Below are 21,600 nucleotides of genomic sequence, written 5' to 3'. Positions count from 1 at the left end.
AGATCGTTGTAAAAATGCTAATACATTTATCCAGTTTTGTCATTTTTCCCTGTGGAAGTGGAGTTCTGACTCAAGTCATAAAAGATGCTCATCACATAGAGCATAGTTTATAAATCAAAGCGGAACGGCTGGATGTTGGGAACTCGACACATCCACTGGCTTCAAAGGTAACTGAACATCACAGCAACTCATATTCCCTCAACTTATTAAGCTTCTACCCTACAGCAAAAACATAATTCCAGCAAACAGCAGATAAATGTATTGATCCCAGTACCAAAGATTTCACTATAAGCAATATTTCACTCTGAGTGTTTTAACCACCTTAAGAATATATTGAACCATCATGTAGTTGGGCTGTAAACTGGGGAGACAGTCGTTAACACAGATGGACATCTCAGGCTACTGAAAAATCACTGGCTGGAATTCATTTTTGTTTTATTTTCTAGGGGTTTTGTGAATTTATTCTTACTTTTGACAGTTTCGAGTTATTTTAGGAGCTTTTTGATTCACGTGTGTAAGTGTTATGGCGGTGCTGCACCTCTCTAACTCACAGTTACTAACAAGTGGAAGACAGAAAAAAAGCTTTGCATACGACTGTACAATTAAGCCATGAATATACAGTCATCTTCAGTAACTGTAGAGTATGGATGCAAATGTTTGTCAAATTAACACTACCTTTAAAAAAACCCTTTTTAAGCAGATTTAGACATATTTATTATTAAATCTACTCTCAAATGTCATGTTTTGATGACAGTAAGACTGAAGTCACAAATAACCATAAATTACAGAAATAAAGGCTTCAAGAGTGAACTGAATCATGAAATAAATAAGCTTTTCAATAATATTCTAGTTAATGTGACATGAATGTGTACACGAAACATTGTATTTCCACACTTCTCATCGAGGATCTTCCCCGCAGACAATCAGATCTTCGCAGGATTTTTTTTTTTTTATTGGTGCCGATGAGTAGACATTTCAATCCGGAAACGTAAGGCAGAAGAGCAAACAATAATGAACATGATCATAACTTTACTTCTTGAAGAAGACGTTGTCCTCCTCCCAGAACCAGGTGTATGTCAAGTTGCGAGGATAGGCCTCCGCCTGGCAGGTGAAGAAGGCATCCTGCGAGATGTTCACCGTTATGTTCTCTGGCGGTGATATAATAAACGGAGCGCCTGGTGGGAACACACAAGCAGTGGAACACATACAGGGTGACTTTTAGCTCATTTAACTAGCATCTTGATGTGTCACATAAAAATGGTCAGCTAAATATTTAAATTAAAGATATGCAGAGAGGTCGACTGGTAACCAGTGTAGATTTTTAGCTAAACTAAAAACTGAAAACCCCAGACCAGATTATACTAAGGTCGCCTTGACAACAACACTTGTTGAAGTGGACTTTGTCTCAGCGTAAAAAAGACTCAACATTAGTTATTCTCAGTAGGTGCTCAAACTAAGCCATAGAAAGTCCAGAGATATCAAAACCTTCTTAAACTTAAAATATTCTTTAAAAGGTCTGGTTTTTCCTCTGTCTGCAAGAGAGTGAGTGAGAGCGAGACCTTCAGCAGAATCAGAAAAAAGTTATTCTTTTAATTAGGATGGTTTAAACTTCTATCTGTAACAGAACAAGCTGTATTTGAAACTTGGCATCAGCACGCTAACAAAATATTTAGTTGGCAAGGGAGCTAAATATTTAGTTTCAAAATAATTGTATTTTGTTTGGTAAACTACACATTTAGCTACTTGGCAATCTAAATAATCAACTAAATATTTAGCTTATCTAACTCTGAGTTGTAAAAATAAGTAGTTACGCCCGAGTTAGCTAAACATTTACTTAATTTACAAACTAAATATTTAGTTTTCTGCATAGTTAAATATATAGTTGGTGAACTAAATATGTAGCTAGCCAACTAAATATTTAGCTTGAAGCTAAATATTTAGCAGGCTCACTAAACATAGGAAGATAATATATGACTGACCTGCACAGGAGTACACTGTAAATCTATTGAACTGTTTGTCTTGCAAAATGTTTTTAGGTGACATTTGTGATGATGCATCACTACATGTAGGAACAGATTTGGACAAACGGCTGGATGAGCCAAATTGTACTTAGTAAACTGATTGAGAAAAAGACAAACTCTCCATGCAGGGACAGAACTTTCTATTTAGAGTTGCAAGACTGCAAGACAAATCCCTGACGTCCCAAAGGGAAAGGGTGAGGAGCTAAGACCTGTTTCTCAATTAATTATTTCTAGCACACAGAAAAATATATTGAGAGAATTATACTGCATCTGCAATGGGAAAGATAAAGGCGCATGCTGCTAAGAGGAAACAGATATAGTAATTAGAATAAATCTACACGTGGTTGTGCCAGTGTAGTCGTGGGAAAAAGAATGAATAACAGAGGATTATTTAATATATATATATATATATATATATATATATATATATATATATATATATATATATATATATATATATATATATATATATATATATATATATATATATATAAGTATATATACTTCAGGTTTGATTTAACCCTTAGCAACAAAGCAGCTGTCTATAAAGCCAATACACTGTGCTGTAGTTTACACTATGCTGTAAATTACAGGCTGTAGTTCAATTAGCAAGAATGAGAGAAAATATGATGAAGAAATATTCCAGTGGAAAAGAGACCAGAAGTGATTCTAGATTACAAAACAATTTGTGCCTTTAATGACTAAATATATTTTTGTCAAGGAACTCCTGACATAATCAGCTACGATTATTTATTTATACAGTTACATATATAATTATTTTACTATCAAGCTGTTGCTTGCCTCCTTCTGTAAGTCCAGGTGAAGCACATTAAAGCATGTTAAATCTTAAAAGAGTGATTAGAGATGAAAATATACATCCTGTTAAAAATGACTTACTAAAATAGAGCTGGTGTGTGCAAAGTTTCCTGATGATTTTTCAAAACATGACACAAAGAAATTCTCCTGTGAGTGAATGCATTTGTGGTTAAAACAGCAACAAAAACATGATGATACAATTGAAATCGGTTTACTGCTGAGTTGTATCATTTTATTATTGCTTCAGACTGGCTCCAAATGCCCCACTGGAAATGAACCAGGGATTCACACACAAAACAAAACACAGGGCTTCTGTTAACAAATGTGTAATTTGTAAGAATTTAGCTTCACACAGGGACACACAAAACACACATAGTGGGCCAATGTTGCTGCGATAAAGTGTTTTTCCCATATGCTAGCACTGATTAGCAGCGTGCAGTTTGAAAGTTGAACATGCAGAGTGCTTCCATCTGCCAGCTAGACTGAAGGACAACCAGGACTATGTGAGCCTGGTGGTAATGTTGCTGATGATGGCTGCCAGTGTGTGCCTGTGTATCAGTGCCAACACAGCCTATTTGGAACAAGCTGAGTCCTGAAGATTTGTTGGCTCTGTGGCGTCTGCTGATTTGCTGCTCACCGGCTTTCCAGGAGGCCGTCTATCAATCCGCATTTCCCAGAAATTACACAGGACGGTCATGAACTGTGACCTGACCCCGGCGTAAGTATCTTATTGTAACCATGATATTTATGACTCTGCTGGCTGTGGATAACAAGTTCCTTGTGGACTCCAAATCTACACAGTACGACTCATACATATGTTGTAAGTGCCGTTTAAGACTTAATGAGATCTTAGATCCTGAACATGAACCATAAGCAGCAAGGAAAGAGAGAAATCCCACAACTACAGTTAAAGATCACCGTTAAGCCACTGTGGTGTTTGAGGCAATCTAACACTTCTAACAATACTCCTAAACTCTCGTGTTGTACTTATTTATTGCTCTGAGTATATTGGCCTTTTCTCAGTCTATATATTCCAGTGAAAGATTAATCAAAAACTAAATATGCAGACAAACATTTCAATAACGGTGTCATCACAATTACTCTGATGAATTGTTTCAGCTCTACTATAAATACCCAGATAAAGTAATTACATACTATTGCTGAGTTTTCATAAGGAATGAAGGCCAATTATTTGATGTAAACGTGTATGGAAAGGATTCAGTCGTTGGACTGGTTGCCTTGATAGGTCATCAGGCCTTCACAGGGCAACACAGACGCACAGGACGAACAAGCATGAATTTAGAGAGTCATGTTTTTTAACTGAGGAAAGAAGCCTGAGTACCGAGAGAGAAATCACACATCCACATTGAAAAACATACAAACTCCACGCAGAAAGATTTCAGGATAGGATTCAAACCCATGGCTCTCTTGGTGCAAGGTAACACAGCGTGGACAGCATCTCATCATGTCTGTGCTTGAATGAAGAAAAAAAAATATACAAGAGTGATGGAATTTGTAAAAAAGTGAATCGGTGAAACCCGTGCACCGACCTTGAACTAGCAGCCTTGTTGTGTGAATGGCCTCTCCCTGGGAGCTAAAGGCTCGGCACGTGTAGGCCCCGCGATCTTCCCGGGTGATGGATAGCACCGTTAAATTCCCATCAGACACCTGAAAGCATTAAACAATGTCTAGCTTTCAAAAACAGCTCTTTACTGTGGAGTAACCTGGCTTAAGTCAAGTTAAGTCATGTTTGTATGTATTTCAGCAACAAGGCAGTTCAAGGTGCTTAACATCATGAAAACTTCATTCAGTTATCAATTATGAAACAAGCAATAAACTCTCAATCTACAATCACATCTCTCCCAAACCTACAGCACACACTCAAAGGTTTTGAAATGTGATTTTTTTTTTTCTTTTACAGAAGAGACTAAATAAAATTCCCGTTCACCATAGTCAACTCCAAAGGAGTCACTGAACTGGTTTATAAAGCCTAAAGATAAAATATATTGAATATATTTGGGGTATTCAGAGTAAAGTCGAACAAAAACATGAAAATTTGATAATGTTAAATGATTATTTTTCTTCAACGTATGTGTGTTTTTCCCTAACATCAGTCGCTTGTGACTTGTCGTTTTGTGGCGGGACGCATGAAAGGAGTTCCTGTCCGCAGACCTACAGTACATCCCAGGAGGATGGACTTCTCCGTTCCCTTGCAGAAGAACTCCTGATCCCTGCTGAAACAAGTTTCTGTCCAACACCAGAGGTCAAATAAATCCCCCAGTTGAGTTGTAGTGCTTTCTGATCCGGTCTTTAAGCATTATCCTGGATCCTCATTAATTACTATAATCTGTCAGGGCGTCGCTTAATGAATTTGTAGAACCGGCACACAGAGCCAATAGTTCTGGGTTCGATTCCCCACCTCAAGACTTATGGTGCATGTCTCCCTCTCATATTTCTCTTCTTTTTGATTGTGACCCATACCAACGATGGGTAATCGTTGGTATGGACTCCAACTTAAACTTTCTCAACCCCATGTGTCCCTGAAGAAAAACCTACAGATTCATAAACCTTAGCAGAGTTCATGTGTCTGACTCTTGATTCAACCAGTTTTCTAAAAGTTTGTCTAAAGTAGCCAGCATCTGGTTTCTTTGTGGCCCAGATGTCTTTTATGACTTCCTGGCCATATAGGACTTTGGCATGATTGTTGCATACTCTAGGAATGTCATATCTTTCTTTCATTAGTCCCATTATGTGAAGGCAACAACTTCCACGGATAAATATGTGGCATTGGCAAACATCACCCCCTGTTGTGCAATATTCATATCATTTGGTCTATCCTGTTAATAGTAACAATTTTAGATCCATCCTAAAAACAAGCCCACATCCCAGGTGGATAGATGGAACGGAATGGCACCGAACATCTACCTTGTACTTGGCACTGCTGATCAGAAGTCTGCCTTCTCGCAGCCAGCTGACAGAGGGTTTTGGGTTGCCGAACGCCGTGCAGCTCAACGTGATGCTCCCCCGTTCCTTGGCCTCGACATACTGAGGTGGTGTGTCTGTGAATGTGGGAGGGGCTGAGGAGACACAGGACAGGAATGACATTGAACTACATGAGGAACCATGTAGTTACATGACTAACAATGCAGGATCTATGTATATTTTGTCTTCATGTCGGTCTAAACCTCACTAAAACATCCAAACCTTCAGAAACACTTTTGAAGATCTCTGACAAGTGCGAGAGATGACAGAAGTAGTAACCCCTCTTAGGTTTTCACAATTTGTCCACAAACTTCAGTACATTTTATGAGTAGCACATAGACAAAAGAAAAAGAAAAAATTATTTTCAATATTTTTTTAAAACCTTTACCTTCCACATGCTGAATGAACACTACATTGAGCTTGTTTTTTTTGCATGAACTCTAAATAAAAGCCACTAAAGTTTGTTCCTGTAATTTAAGAAGCCCAGATCTGTAGATGGCAGAGAACGGATGCTTCCCTTCAAGCCTGAAAGAACTTCAGAGCTTCTGCCAGTAAGAATGGGATGAGCTGCCCACATCAAACTGCAGGGCTTTACTACAAAGACTTTAAGCTCAAATGCTGACAGAGGCACAAAGGATCAAGTTAGGAGTTGAGACTCTTTCATATTTGAGGCAATTCATGTTTTGAATAGTTCTATTAAATATATCTGAAACAATTCATTTTGGTTCTAGGTGTTGTTCTGGTTGTCTGCCAAGGCTTTTGCTGCAGTAATGTAATTTCACAAAGATCTTAAGAAAAGCCCAGCCTTTCAGGTGGATTTATTCTGCTGGATATCAACCCTGATGTTAATCCCTCGTGTGACCGTCATTTACCAATAGGACAGAACATAGTCTTCTAGAACTTTTCAGAGAGTAAGTCGTGGTCAGAGAACAAGAAGAAAAAGTCAATCATCCACCGTGCCAATTGAGCCGCGACTTTGGCACAACCAACAGGCCCCAAATATGGGTTTGTACAGTTTAGAACGTTCAGAGTTTTTAAGAGTTCATATGAGTTCAAGTGTGTGAAAACTTAGTCTGAAAACTACCTACCGTTTCATATGTGGGTAAAGCTAGTTTAGTGAGACGGACTCCAACTGGACCACAGGACAAGTTCAGTTGTGGGCTGGGATCCCATCATCCCAGCTGCGCAGTTATTTATCTCACCAGACTGTTCGACAAGGTTTGAGTCAATCCAAGTTTATCAGAGTTAATCCGAGGTCACCCAAATCCACCTGGTCAATCCCAAGATAATTTAATGCTGAAACAGACGAAAACGTCCTCTTGTGCTGATTGTCTCCTTCTTCCAGGAGTGTAGAGAAAATCAGTGTATCTTTGCTCCGTGGCCACAACTGGTGGAACGTAATCGTGTAACTTCCATGACGGATGCAAGGAAGGAAGTAGCTGTTGAACCATTTATGTTGATTTGGCTGTATGTTCTGGTTTATTATCATTTTGCAACACATGTTCTGTTTTATGGCAAGGAGCAGATTACTTTTATTAAAGATGTCCTGGTATTTTACACAGTCTATGATGCTATGCATTTTAACAAGCTTCCCCGATCCTTGGGAACAGAAACTGGTTAAAGCATCACAGATCCTCCATCATAGCTCTCCAGATATCCATCCTTTGTTTCACAGCTGACCCACATGAAGTATTTGTAGAGGGACTTTATGGAAGACATTTTGAAATAAAGGTGTGAAATATTTTGGACTGCTACAATCTTCAAGGACATAACATGTTTTTGACTCAGGAAAAAAAAAAAGTTATGTATTAAAGACATTTATCAAAACTAGAGGTCTTTTTGTGACAGTACATATAAAACTGAACATATATATATATAAATGATTCATCTTGTAATATTTTTGTTCTCCTTTCTGTAAAAGACGGTGCTTTATATAGTGCAGCAGTGGTTTTGTAAAACCCTTCTACTAGATCCTCTGGTCTGCTGAGAATAACTGGGATTAAAAACAGGGACTATTATTCATAACAAGCGAGCTATCGTCCGATCCAATCACAGTTAAATATATTTAATCTCTCTGTTTTACCCCAGTTCAACTCTGCTCCATCTGCATTTACACGATCATGATATCCTCCATGATTCAAGCATAATTTAAACCAACCTTCAAATCTCAGACTAATCAATTTAGGCCTGAAGCTAATCTTCTTACAAGCATAATCCCATAGCTTCTCATATGCTAACATGATATTCCATGCGCTGCTATTAGCCAGGGCAGAGTGCTAATTCCAGGCCTCACATTCTGCCACAGCAAGCTGCATGTGACCCTGCAACGTGTAACTGAGGAACCAGATCAAAACGTAATAATAAAGCATGTGACATGTTGGAAACTGTAAATGGAAAAATGAAGATGGTTGTGTATTAAAGTGTGGACAACATAACAATGTATCACATATACATAAATATGAAGATGTTTGGACACAACACATACGACAGCTAACACACTGATGAGACGTACACAAGTACTAAATTCATTGTTAACTCATTAGCATGAACATTAGCATGACTGTTAATTTAGATGCATCTTTTCCGTTTTCTTTTTTATTAATTAAGTTTGGACCAAAAACACAGAAATATTTTTTTTCTGCTTCATAAGTATAGTTCTCTGATTCTAACAATGTTTTTTCCATGGCTGACCGAGACTCTCCAGGGTCTATGGACTCCTGACACACAGAAAGGGAGACATAGCCAGAAATGTGGCTAAAACATAGTGGGAATCCCACTCACAGCTCCAGGCTTCTGAATGTTGTTATTCTATTTGGAGTGAAGATTCAATGAGGTTCACAGAAACCAAATTAGACAACATGCAAAACAAAACAAAACAAAACCAAAAAAAAATCCCAGTTTTCTTTCACTTACTTTCTGTAAGTTTTGAAATGTGAAAACATTTTAACTTCAGTTAGCATATGAAGTGAGACACCAATGTTTTGAAGGATAGTCATATTCCTTTTCCAAAGGAGAGATTCAATTTGGGAAAACTTGAACAACTGAATGTAACTAGCTGCCGGATCAGGTTTACAAAACTGAAACATTCAACATTCGCTAAAACCCAGTGGGGTGTTTAGTCATGCTGAGGGCTTAGGAAAAGAACTGGGCTCAACATTATAAGGCAGCACCATGTGGAGTCCAACCAGGGGTAACTGAGTCTAGAGGGGATGTGACCAGAAGAAGAGTTGTCAGCTTGACGAAAGAGAAGCACGAGCTCTAATCTATTTTCATCTAAACAGAAATCTATATGCAGCACTTACTCTTCAGTGACAACTAGGCTGACAGATTAAGTGCTGGGTGTAATCACGGACAAGCTATGATGTTTGACAATGATGGGGAAATGTGGATTTCAGATGAGCAACTATAAATAGAAGTGCAGAACCCTTAGCATTTAAGAACTTATCGGTGTCCATGTATTTGTGATGCGGAAAGAGGAGTTAAGCTTAAACAAACCGGTGATGCTGTTTCCCAGGTGATGCAGATGGTTTTCCTGGTGCTAGCAGGGCTTTAAGGAGAGTTAGCACTGAGGGAGCGTGAGTACTCTGAGGTTCTGACTGGCTTACAGTGGTTGTGTTGTACTGACACCATATAAACACTAAAATATTCTCAGGAATCCGATTGTCCTAAATTTAAAATCACATGTCTGTCATAACATGTAATAAAAATAATGACATCAAAATGCATCCACTAATACATCTTGATTAAGAGCCAGACTCATTTTAATTTCCTATTTATTTTTATTGTAGTTTTGTTTTATTTTGGATATTTAAAATGTCTTCCACCTCAAGACTGGGATGTCCTGTACAACATTTTCAAGTCTTACATTATCAATAAATTACTTTAGAATTATTTAAATCGACAATATTTTGTTTACTGCATTAATTTATGGGACAATTTATCATCCAGTAAAATGTATCGTGACAGACCAAGGTTTACTTGCACCAATATGCCACAATCATTATGCTAGTTGAAAATGATCTGAAAACAACATTATTGTTTATAGCAATGAACTCTAAAACTATTGGACAATCTATCGTCCATATACGTTTGTATTGTGACAGGCCTGTAAAGAGCTGAGCTGATCTCAGTTGTTTTTGGTGTAGTAACACCACAGACTGAGGTCATGTGACTAAAGTGCTGCAGGTCACGTCTGGTGTAGTGACAGAACGCTGAAGGGCACGGGAAAAACGACAGGAAGTGGGAAGAGGCAGAGGAAACCCGAGGCTTCACACCGAACAGAGAACAGCAGAAGTGAGTCGAAGGGATGCAGGCAAGAGAGAAACTCTGAAGAAACTGAGTTAATGTGCCTTGACCCCAGGGGTAGGCGCCAGCGACGCATTCAGGATAATACACCATGTGTGTTACCACAGTAACAAGTGTCCTAGAGAGTCTGATTAGAGGATGATGGAGGCTTTAGCTGGCAAATGAGGGGATGGATATTTAGTACTGAGTGGAGTATGAGGAGTACAACTCTAGAGTCTGGTGTTCTCGTCTAGAAACAGTGTATGTAACGCAGCGTGGAAGTACAGGTTGGATGACACAGAGGAGCTCTGTGACAGCAGCTGGACTGCAAACGAACCCAGTCGTTCGTTCGTTCATTCGTTCGTTCGTTCGTATGTCCAACTGTGTCAGTTTTGGGAGAACTGTTAAACAGCTCCACCTTGCTAGTTACAGGAAGTAACATTCCACACAGGAAGTAACATTCCACTGTGTCTTCTTAATGCAAAATATTCATAGCCCATGAACATTTTACATTTTTGACACGTGGCCACAAATGTCAAGGTTTTATTAGGCTTTTTGTGAAAAACTGAAATAAAAAAGGCCATGTTTGTGAAGAAAAAGTAAATAGAGACACTTTTTTTTTTTTTTCAAATATTTGTAAAGAGAGAAATTGGACATGCAATGTGATGTGCACTTCAATTGAAAACTCCCTACCAGCTGCAAGTCCTTTGGAGTATGTCTCCAGCAGTTTCACACATCCACCTGACTGTACTCACATCTACACAAACGAATCATACAAAGAGGGAAAACAAACCAGCTCAACCTTTAGTTTCTTGCTGCACAAAGCCACATTTTTGTTACATTGGATCAGAGCACCTTCTTCCATGTGTTTGGTGTGTCCTCCATGTGGCTTGTGGTCTTCTTGGCGTTTTTTAAACCATAGCTCTCCTCTAACACTTTTTAAAAATAAAACCTAGAGTTGTGGATTGCAGAACTAAAGTTATGTTGAAATCTGGATCCACATGGACCATTGAACATGGCTGATTAACCATGGGTCTTCCTAATGTTGTCCTAACCCAGCATGTCAGTCAAGGTTGATGTCCTTCTTTTGGTAGGTTTACTAGTTGTGCCACACGCTTTCGCTTTCGAATTGGATTCTTAAATAACAAAGTTTCCCACATCTTAAGACTGAACAGCTCGACTAAAGCAAGATGCCCAATGTCTCCTACCGTTGACAGTTAGATGCACCCAGCTGCCGTTGTGGAAGGTGTCATACTGCTGCTCCAGCATGAGCACTTTACACTCATACCAGCCTTGGTCGTCCGAACGCACGTTCTCTATCTGCAGGGACGACTTGCCGTGCAGACGGGCCCGACCTGGACGAAACAGAAGGAGATCCGGTGTCAACGGAGAAGGGAAACGGTGAAGTACGAACAGTTGGGGGGGGGTAAATTATAGAAGATAGTCAAAGAAGTTAAGGGAAATGAATGGATGGATGATCAAAAGAGGACTATTTATAGAGATGAGAGACGAAAAGTACCAGACAAAAACTGAATAAACATTTGTCAGAGGGTTGGATAAAGTCTCAGTGTCTTATTGAAACATCACAACACATAAAGCCGGTTTCTAAGGACACTGTGGAGTGTAAACATCAGACATCAAAGCTGCAGTTGGATACACAGAGCAATCTATCAGTTACGTATCCCTGAGATGCCCTGTTTTCCATGAGTGTGGTGCTCTATTTTAAAAGACGCACTCAGGCAAGGACAGGTTGTTACTCCCTTAGAGGGATGGGGAGAAGCCAACATGACAACATGCCTAAGATTGATGGTAACCCTTGAGGTTACTCACAAACCATCAGGACAGATATTAGCTTTGGAGTTGGTAAGTAGAGTCAGGAGTAGCTGGATTACAGATCACAGATCAAAAGCTGAGACTGGGGTTACCAAGTAGCTCCAGGCAATCAGGCAACTGGATCAAAACAGATGGAAGCAAAGGCAAAACAAAAGGCTTCCAGAGTTCCAGCATTAATCCCCTCACTGCCCAGTTGGAGGGTGTTTCTCACTGAAATTTAAGAAACATGCATGAAAGTCAAGACTTGATTATTGCAGTGTTTTATGACCTGATTCTAAGGGCTGCAGGAAGCTAAGAATACACAGTAAGTGTGGCACCGGGGCAGCTTTTGTCCGATTCCGCTTTTTTTTCTGAAATCCGCTTTTTGTTTTTGTTTTTTTGCGTTGTAATTTATGCTGCCAATTTAGATGCAGCTGGAGTCAGACTTCTGTGTTAACGGTTTCCAACTAAAAGGAAGAAGAATGTTGATGTAACACAGCGGCGCGACGTTCACAGAAGTGATAACGGATGGATTTTAAAGTTACCCAGCAATGTTACGTCACAACATCATAACTTGTCGATAATGAAAAAGCACAACTAATAGTAATGAACCCAATGTTGGGGAGCTTTGACTGCTCCTTCTGTAAAGAAGTCTGTTTGCATGTGGTCAGAACCAGGAGTGGTGGGATTGTGATGGAATGTGCTTCACTCACACAGACTTCTTTCATAATTGCAGAATTATAATTTTTAGCCATTGTTTACATCTGGATTTACAAAGTCTTGCTTCTTCTGGTGCAAAATAAAGACGCTCGACTTAAAAGTTGGATGAAATGCGGTGTGCCAGTTTTGTCTGCAGATCCTTTGAAAATGGTCAGTTACGTATCTGATTTGGTATCACATATGGAAGTGGCAGAAACGGGATGTTTTTGGAAAAGTGAAGACATCCGAATTGAGCTGTTCAAACTCCTATGAAAAAGTCAGACATAGGTTGCATATGGGCAAAAGACAGAGAAAAGAAAAACAAATTTGTCTGCAGTGTAGTTCCACATAACATATCTGCACCACAGAGAAAACCATTAAGATATGAGCTTCTATTTATCTGGTTTCCATTCATTGCTGTTTTCTTTGTGACTGAAACAAGACAGAAGAGGGATGCCTTGCTGCTTATTTATGCTAGACCATTTATTTCATACCGATGAGCCTTAAACGCTAATTATGTCTCCACTAAAACTGTAAAGATAATTTGGCTTCAGTTGGCACTTTCAGTTCTTATTGGCTGAGTGTTAATGGTCTCTTCTCTGGCTCCCCTATTGGACTAGATGTATTAAAGCATTAAAGCAAATGAGAAGCCACGCTCGGGTGAGTCTACATGAAGGCAGTACTAATGTGTGACTCACTGTAAACTATCATCTAAGATTCTGTTTGAGAGTGGAGTTCCTCTGGCTGCAGATGGTTATAAAATACCAAAGAGAAAAGTCACAGCATGACGGAAAATACCGTTAAATTCTTGATTTTAACTCTGTTTATACAAAGTAATACAGATTAAAGAGACAGCAGAAGAACGACATAAAGTGCTGGAGAGAAGTATTTGACCTCTTTTTCTGTTAGTTTGTTTTTTTTTTTGTTTTTTTTTCCCATTCTTAATGTTTCTGATAATCAAATTACCAAAAATAAACCCCAGGTCAATAGAAAATTAACTTTTCAGTGATCCTTTCATTTTCTAAGGTGAAAACAATTATTGATTAATGAAGAATGGGCCAAAATGACTCCACACCAAAAGGATAAAATTCTCTGCTCGATGCTAGCTGTTGCCCCAGCCATCAGTTTTTAGGTTGCTAATTAGCTTTATCTTCATTTTGTTTTTAGTAAACAATTGTTCTCTTTAAAAAGTGCACTTTGAATTTAGTTTAATTTTGTCTGATGTTAAAATTAGTTTCATGATCTGAAACATTTAAGTGCGACGAGCAACAACAAGAAGAAGAAATCAGTAAGGGGACAAATCCTTAAACATCGCTGGACATTTCCACAGACGATTTCTTTAACCGTTTACAGCAGACAGGTCAAGCTCACCAACGACGGAGTATGTGTTACATTTTTTAAAAATACAAAATGATTCAAATCAAGGTGAAAAGTTGGTTGATTTCCATTCTGAAATATCCAGACATTGTCAGGTTACTAAATGTCTGGGCTCTGAACAGATAGCTCATTCATGTACTAGCGTAAAACACTAGCATATTTGTGGCTTGCTTACTGATGATGGCATTGCTGGAGATAAATTCCAATTAACTGTGTGGCCTGAGAGTTTAAACTATTACTACCAGGGGACTCTGTAAAACCCTGAACAAGGATCCTTGATCCCTGAAAGCTCGAGGGGGCTGATAACGAGATCTTGGGAGACACCGCGGCTCTGCAAGCTGCCTGGCTTGCTTTAAATTCTGCAGGACAAAAAAAAAAATCACATGTGGTAATAGTTAAACCTTAGTTTCCCTTGAGGGCCACTATGAAATATTGCAAAGGCCTGAGATGTTTTAACAAGGCGATGTACTGCAATAAAACGCTGCAGTCGTAAACTGATGATGATTGCTAAGAAAACTAGAAAACTGACAGACCATGAAAACGTTTGAGAAGCAAAAGAACAAAAATGTCAGCAATAACTGCTATTATGTTTTCATGATACTTGATTTCAAGTTATTGGACCCAAGTTGCAGCATCAATATTTGAAGTAATAAGTTACTAGTTGTCTACTTTCCTGCAGTTAGCTAATTACTTAAATAAATACATTTTCTATCTTCTTCATTTGATGTAAATACAATTCAGATTTTCTATATCTCGGGGTGGCGGGGGGAACTAACAGCTAGCTTACTGCGACGCAAGACCAAAGTTGAATTCTGCAATCTATCTTAAGATAACTGTTAAAACTGTCATAGGCTTATGAAGGTGCTCTTTTATATAATTTTGCGCTATTCAAGTGTATTTGTTCTATTTCAGGTATTTGCTCTGTCTGTTTATCCTAAGAGCACGTCGAACACACAAGATCTTTGGTATTGTGTTAAGTCGTGGACTTCAACATAAATAACTGCTTCAGGCAAATCTCTTGCAAGTTTAACAAATAGAAGAACCAATCCACCTTCACTCGTGGCTGAGGAGAGATATACCATGGTTTTGAAAAAGTTATCATTTCAAGAACATTATATTTTCCCGGCATACTGCTCCTACTGTTTGAAGTCCCTTTAATAAATTGCTAGTGAGAGTGAAGGGAGTGACCGATCCCGCCATTCTTTTGTTTGCAAGAAAAACAACCAGCTCCTTGGCAGGTTCTGGGTTTGAAACTAATTGATGCTGCCTATTACTGGTGTTGAGGAATATTTTGAAAGTAGTCGACAAGCTAAAAGTGATGTTTGCGGTTGGAAACATCATGGTGTGGGCTGTGTTCAGTTAACGGTGTTTGTAGACTTCATATGACTGAAGGAAGACTGGATGGGGAAGTGTACCAGCACACCTTGATATGAAACCAAATATGGAACAAGTATGGATTTCCAAGCAAAATAATTGTCACAAATACACAGCCAAGGAGATCTTTAATAGGGTCAAGATACAGATAAAAAATAATAATAAAAAAAAGCTGCTACAATATAATTATCCTTGCATTTACCTATAGTCGCATGATTTCTGCAATAATGATTTTTTTACACAGACCTGTGAAAACCGCTGCTCACGTTCTGCCTACAAACAGGAAGGTAGAGCACGTTCCTCCAGTTCCTACACTGCAGCTCAGAGAACAGGCTTTAAAATACTCCTGTTAATAAATCACTGAATGACTAAACACCAAAACACATTAGAGCCCTGTTGCTGTTGTATCAGACTATTCAGGTCTTCTGGTTCTGGTCTGCTCTGGATCCCCAGAACCAGAACCAAACATGGAGAAGCAGCATTCACTAGTAAGTGCTGCAAATATATTAATGCTTTTAAATCAGCTCAGAGTTAAATCACTGGTTTATAGTTGCCTTTTACTCATAAAAACTGAAACACTGATTAATTCTAGTCTCTATTGCTACTTTTCATTGCTCCTTTATTTTTGCCACTGCAACTTAATGTTCTTTTGTCTGTACATGTTGTTATGTTTATATCACATAAAGCACTTTTAACCGCTTTCTTGTTGAAATGTGCAATACCAATAAACTTCATTTGACATATTTTTAACCTGTGTATATCTACGGGCTGCTTGCCTTATGCTGACGACCTCACGTTGGCATCCGGGTCCCTAAATCTTTCACGCGTGACTTTCCAACGCAGTTTGATTTTATTTCATCTCAGTTTTGCTTTGTTTTTTTGTTTTGTTTTGTTTTGTCGGGGAGTGTGTTAGGAAAAACTGCACTTCATCGGCTTCAGGAATTTTATCTGATGCAACCGGCTTTGGTTTTGTGTCAGACAGTTGTGGTTCCGATGTCGGCTTGATATCGTTGCTTTGCCTGACTGCGCTCTGAATTGACTCCTTATTTGATCAAAACCAGCAGCGCTGCATGCTCAGCAGTTTTATAGATCTCCTACAGCACTGCATGAGGAGCAGACAATTAGATTTTAAACACAGAGCAGGTAGAAAGATCCAAAATAGTATCATTATGCAGAATGGGGAAAGAAACATATGATATTGGGGTGTAGACTGTGGGTCCGGTCACATGCTTATTGGTTGTTTTTCTGGGTAATTGTAGTGTTTTATAAATAATACTGCAAAAATAAAACTGAAATGTATTTACAAAGTGCAGTTTTCACGTTTGTGTTTCAGGAACACCTAAATATCAATACACAGCGCTGGCAGACAGGAAACAGATTTGGATGGAAACCCCCTGGTAACTGGCTCTAAAGGAAAAGCATTGATTGGAAAACTCCCTACTTCTGCTGCTAATGTAAGGCCTAAAATATTCAACGGCGCTTTTCATGACACAAGAAACAGCAGCGAATCAAAGCCACCATCTCAAAGACATGACAATGACGTGCAGAGCGCACAAAGGACCGCTTCATTCTTTAAAAGTGGCAGTGAGTTACTGCATAAAGCCTCCATGTCAATTGACTGCAGCAGTAAAATTAAAGGCACCAGTAAAAACAGAAAAGATCCATTTAGACTGATACGGCCGATTGTGGTTAGAAGTCACAGAGGGGTTTGGGTGGCATTTTAAAACGAACACTCTAAAATCTCACTAGCCTTGTTTTGTCTCCACACTCCATTAACTACACAAAGTCACAATTATGTCATTATCACACACAAAATCCAGTGTGGGCAAACTTAAAAGCCTTTTCTTTCACTAATGAACTCAGCAGCGTGTAATCCCACAGCAGTAATTATTCAGCTCAAGCAACATCCAGTTTTTTCTACCAGCGAGGAACGTTTACCAGAGCAAATAAGAGAAGACGGATATGTGCTGGTGGAGACTGAAGCCACAGAGTCTCGTTCATATGTGCAACGTAGCGGGAGGGAGCAGGGGTGGGGGGGAGTCTTTAACAGACAATAGCAATAATCTCAAACTATCTTGGAAAGGAAATCAAATATGTTAAACCGACAGCAGGGTTAAGTGGTCTCAAAATACCTGACCTGTGTTGAGAATAAAAGGAAACCAACTCAAATCAGAACATTAGTACGCTTAAAGCGGCAATACTAGGTATTTTCCAGCCACATTGTCCTATTTTATAGCACAATCAAGTTACTATGTTACCTTCAGTTGTTTATGAAAATGCTCTATATATCAAATATGACTTGAAAGAAATTTGACTTCGTAATTCAAAGGCTTGAAATTGGGCCTCATTAAAAGCTCCTGCTCTTTTGAAACTCTGCCTTCAGGAAGTCGTCGCATCATCGCTGCTCTAACAACCCTTTAACGTTTTTACCAGCGTTTCACTGAGAAGCAGCTCATATGATGAACTCAGCAGATTCCCAGCTCCTCCAGGAGTTTGCCGATTGCTGCTGGCTAGTCTGAAGGAGTTGAGCGGGGCATTTGCAGGGCAGAGTAGCTACTCCTTACGGGGAAGCTAGGTAAAGTTAGAGGTGAGGTGACAAAGGTCAATAAAGCTTTATCTTTACTTAAGAAGAACAGGTGTTGACTTGAAAAATGTTGACTGACATGTCACAAATACTTTCTTTTAAAAATGCCTCCCAAAGGTATTCGGTCATGGATATCCTAGAGAGAGTCCGGTGTAAAATTAAAAGCTAATCTCTCAGGGAACGCTTCATCTGCTTAACGATCATACACATTCCTGTCCCACCTGTAGTGGGTTTTTACTTTAGAGTAAAGTTTGGAGTGGCTGAAGCTTTCATTTTGATTCTGCTGTGTGAGTCACTTTGGATGAAACCATCTGCTAAACGAATACATGTTCATTAAACGACACGGAAAGCTTTATGGACTTTGCCTAACATGGAGACAAAATTTTAAGTTCAATCAAGTTTTATTCTTTAAAAAAGAAAAGGAATAAAAAAAAAAAAAGCCCAAGTGAAACTTTAGAATAAAATAAAGATATGTTTCAAAATTATTAGAAAAACACCCTGCCTGGCGATCAGTGCAGACATTAGGCATGATGGGTTCATCTGAATCTTTTCTTACCCTAAACATGACCAATCTTTATGCTCCCTTGTAAAATGAAGCCATTTTCTCTAGTTAGCCTAAAAACTGACTTTCTTATAGCTGTTCAGTCCCAATCGCTTCAGTTCTTTTCACATCGTGGGTGTGGAACTGCTCTTACCTGCACTTCTCTACAGAGCTGTGCAAACTTCACTAGAAGTTTGTACAGCTCTAGTGAAGCTCTAGATAATTATTTTTTTATTGTAAAAAAATAAAATAAAATAAATAGCATGGCTTCTTCAGATACATTTTCACTGGTTACTGTAAGATGCAGCAGGAGGGGCCTTTGCCATGAAATCCACAGGCATCATCAAAACACATCTGGTGTTTCTTACAGGTAGTGATTCTGTATTTCAAACAAATATGTTCATTGTCAGCCACCCGTACTCACCGAAGACACCTCGATGCTGTACTTCATAGTGCGTGCGATCATATTCAAGACTATGCAAATCATCTCTACTTCCAGCGATATTCTAATCCGCAGCGTTCTCTTGTAGGTGAGACAGGAAGTGTTTGACATCTTTATCTGATTTAGACAGTGGCGAATCAATCAGTGTGCTTTCAAACAGATCTGCAGATTGGGATCACCGGTGCTAAAAGTGAAAATGTGTCTCATTACAGATAAGGGTCCAGGTTTGACGTCGAGGCTCCACATTGAGGTGAAACTGGACAATACTGGTAGATCAGGGAAACGGGAACGTTTTTTTTTTTTTTTTTTTTTTTTTTTTTTTTTTTTTTTACTGTTTATGCAGATGGTAAAAGTGACAAAAAAGATATTTCTAACTCAGTTGAACTCTTTTTAGAAAATATACACAGATCTTCTGACCAATCACTGATCTTTAACAAGGCCGATCTGCCAATCATGATTTTGGCTGATATAATTCTTGTTTTTGTCTAAAAAGCCCTAACACAAGTATATTAGTTATAGTCGCCTTCATCAGTTTCACTGCTCGTTTGAAACTGATTTGGACACACGGATTTTTTTGAACAAACAATAATAGGTGGGTTATTACTGCTGGTACAACAGCAGCAAAGTGACTGGCAATTAAAGTATGTACATTCATGTAAAAATAAAAATGTAATATATAATGAAAAATTACGTACTGTACAGTAAAAGCAGAATTACAAGATAAAATACTGTGCAGTTACTAAAACTAGCGTACTCCAAAGGGATGTGCAACTAAGTAAAATTATTTACAAAATGTTCAAAATGTAAATTTGTATTTGTGTAAATGCAAAAATTTATTTTTTATATCATAAAATGAAATTTTTTTTATTTATTGTATTTTATTTTGTTGCCTTTTCCCCCAGTGCCTCTACCTCTAGCGTTAGCAGGTTTCTGGGGTAAAGCCTGAATTTCAAGCACATATTCAGGTGTGAAACTCATTTTTGAATGTTCTTAAAGGGCTGGTTGTGTCAGAATGTATTGATAAAACCCACTAAGTTGTTAAAATATCAATAAATGGCTGTTTGTGTCAGCATTCAATAAGCATGTCTTAAAATTAAATATTGAACATCTTTTCACAATGGTTACTCCATCCAGGATTTTGTGAATGTTTGAATTATTTTTTATTTATTCGGGGTTTTTTAATCAAAATCACAGACTTCGGGGTGCTAATTTAGAAATATTTGTAAGGAATTTTTAGAATATTTTTTGCTAATTTATGATGCTAAGTGTAACTTATGTTACTCGCCATATTGGTCACGGACTATAGCTTGACATCAAGTAAGGCTGAGGCAGAAGTCACTTAAGCCCAATGTTTTGGCCAATTTTAAGAACGTTTTCCAACAAAAGTCAGGGAAAAAATGTGGGGATCTGTTGATTTTGTAGGAATTTTGCAGATTTGTGAAAAACTGGAGGGACTAATTGATGTAATTTGGAGACTAGAGGGCCACATAAAAAGCTGTGGTGGGACCGATTTGGCCCCCGGGCCTTTAGTTTGACACATGTGACATATATTGTCATATTTTGTCCAGGATAAAAGTGAACAGACTTTCACTTTTGTACACACTGTTTCATGGGAAATGAAACATCTAACTACAAAACCAGGAATACACTCCAGAGCTGAGCAGTTAGTAGAAATCAATCAGAAATGAACACCGACGTACTTCCACTGGCTACCAATTTAAAACGATCAACAAACAGATCCTGTAGGAAAGTTTTTTTTCCTTCAATTTTTCATTAAGTATGAACCTTCTGCAGCAGGTGAAGGGGCTGCAGCTCACAACTGAAAACAGTGCATGTTTAACCCAAGAGAGTTCGTCATTGAAATGCCAAGCATGACATCTACCAACTACATTACTCTGCTATGTAACTCATAATGCTTGGTATCTAGGTAGTTGAAATCCTGGTAGCTGCTGAATCCATCTGACACTCCTAAAATGACAACTTATGTGCAACAGTTTGACATGAATGGAAGCATGATAAAAACTCTCTGAGTCTAAGACATACAATCAGACCCCTACTGCACATAAATGATGTGGGATGGAAAGAGCTGCTGCCTCTTAAGGAAATGTCAGCTCATTTATGCTGTCATAATTCACACAGGGGAGAGCATAGCTGATCAGACAGCTCAGACAAAATGCTTACATCAAAGCAGGGCAGGAAAAGAAGACAGATATAGATATCTAAATCTATATATAGTTTCTACAAATCAATATCGGCTCATTATTGTCATGCAACGATTGCAGTTTTCTGAACGATCACCAGTTTTTAAAGTCAAATTTTAATTGAACTTTGGGAGAATTTTTTTTTTTTTTTCATCAACGTCTATTTTTAGGCTTTTGCATAAGTACATGAGCTTGGTAAATATATTGGTTTCTTGTGTACTTATTAGCCAATCGCTGATCTCCCAAAACTAAGAAAATCACGGCCGATTTATCAGTGCACCACTAGAGGACTGGAAGCTTTGTGTCCTTTCTTGAAGAGGTCTGTGAGCACTGTCATAAAAATATAGCTATAAATGAGTAAAAAAATGAGTCGTATATAAAGAAATTATTAATTTCGTTCATCCAAAGAGAAAATGTAAACACCAAAAATGTCTCTACTCCTATCACTTTGACTTAAGCTGCTCCGT

The 21,600-nt window shown here is 38.5% G+C and overlaps 1 protein-coding gene across 2 annotated transcripts in view; it reads right to left on the bottom strand.

The window, feature by feature from the left end:
- The window catches only part of LOC122844370 (protein turtle homolog B-like), a 96,074-nt gene that overhangs the window by 42,583 nt on the left and 31,891 nt on the right, over positions 1-21,600 (bottom strand). For both annotated transcript variants that reach the window (XM_044139731.1, XM_044139732.1), the window contains exons 3-6: positions 11,312-11,458; positions 5,763-5,914; positions 4,388-4,505; positions 1,034-1,175 (exon numbers count right to left, since the gene is read on the bottom strand). In XM_044139731.1, coding sequence (XP_043995666.1) covers positions 1,034-1,175; positions 4,388-4,505; positions 5,763-5,914; positions 11,312-11,458 — 559 coding nt within the window. The remainder of the gene's footprint in view (positions 1-1,033; positions 1,176-4,387; positions 4,506-5,762; positions 5,915-11,311; positions 11,459-21,600) is intronic.

Source organism: Gambusia affinis, linkage group LG15, assembly GCF_019740435.1.
Source record: "Gambusia affinis linkage group LG15, SWU_Gaff_1.0, whole genome shotgun sequence".
Taxonomy (NCBI): domain Eukaryota; kingdom Metazoa; phylum Chordata; class Actinopteri; order Cyprinodontiformes; family Poeciliidae; genus Gambusia; species Gambusia affinis.
This window is presented reverse-complemented; position numbering and strand designations above follow the sequence as displayed.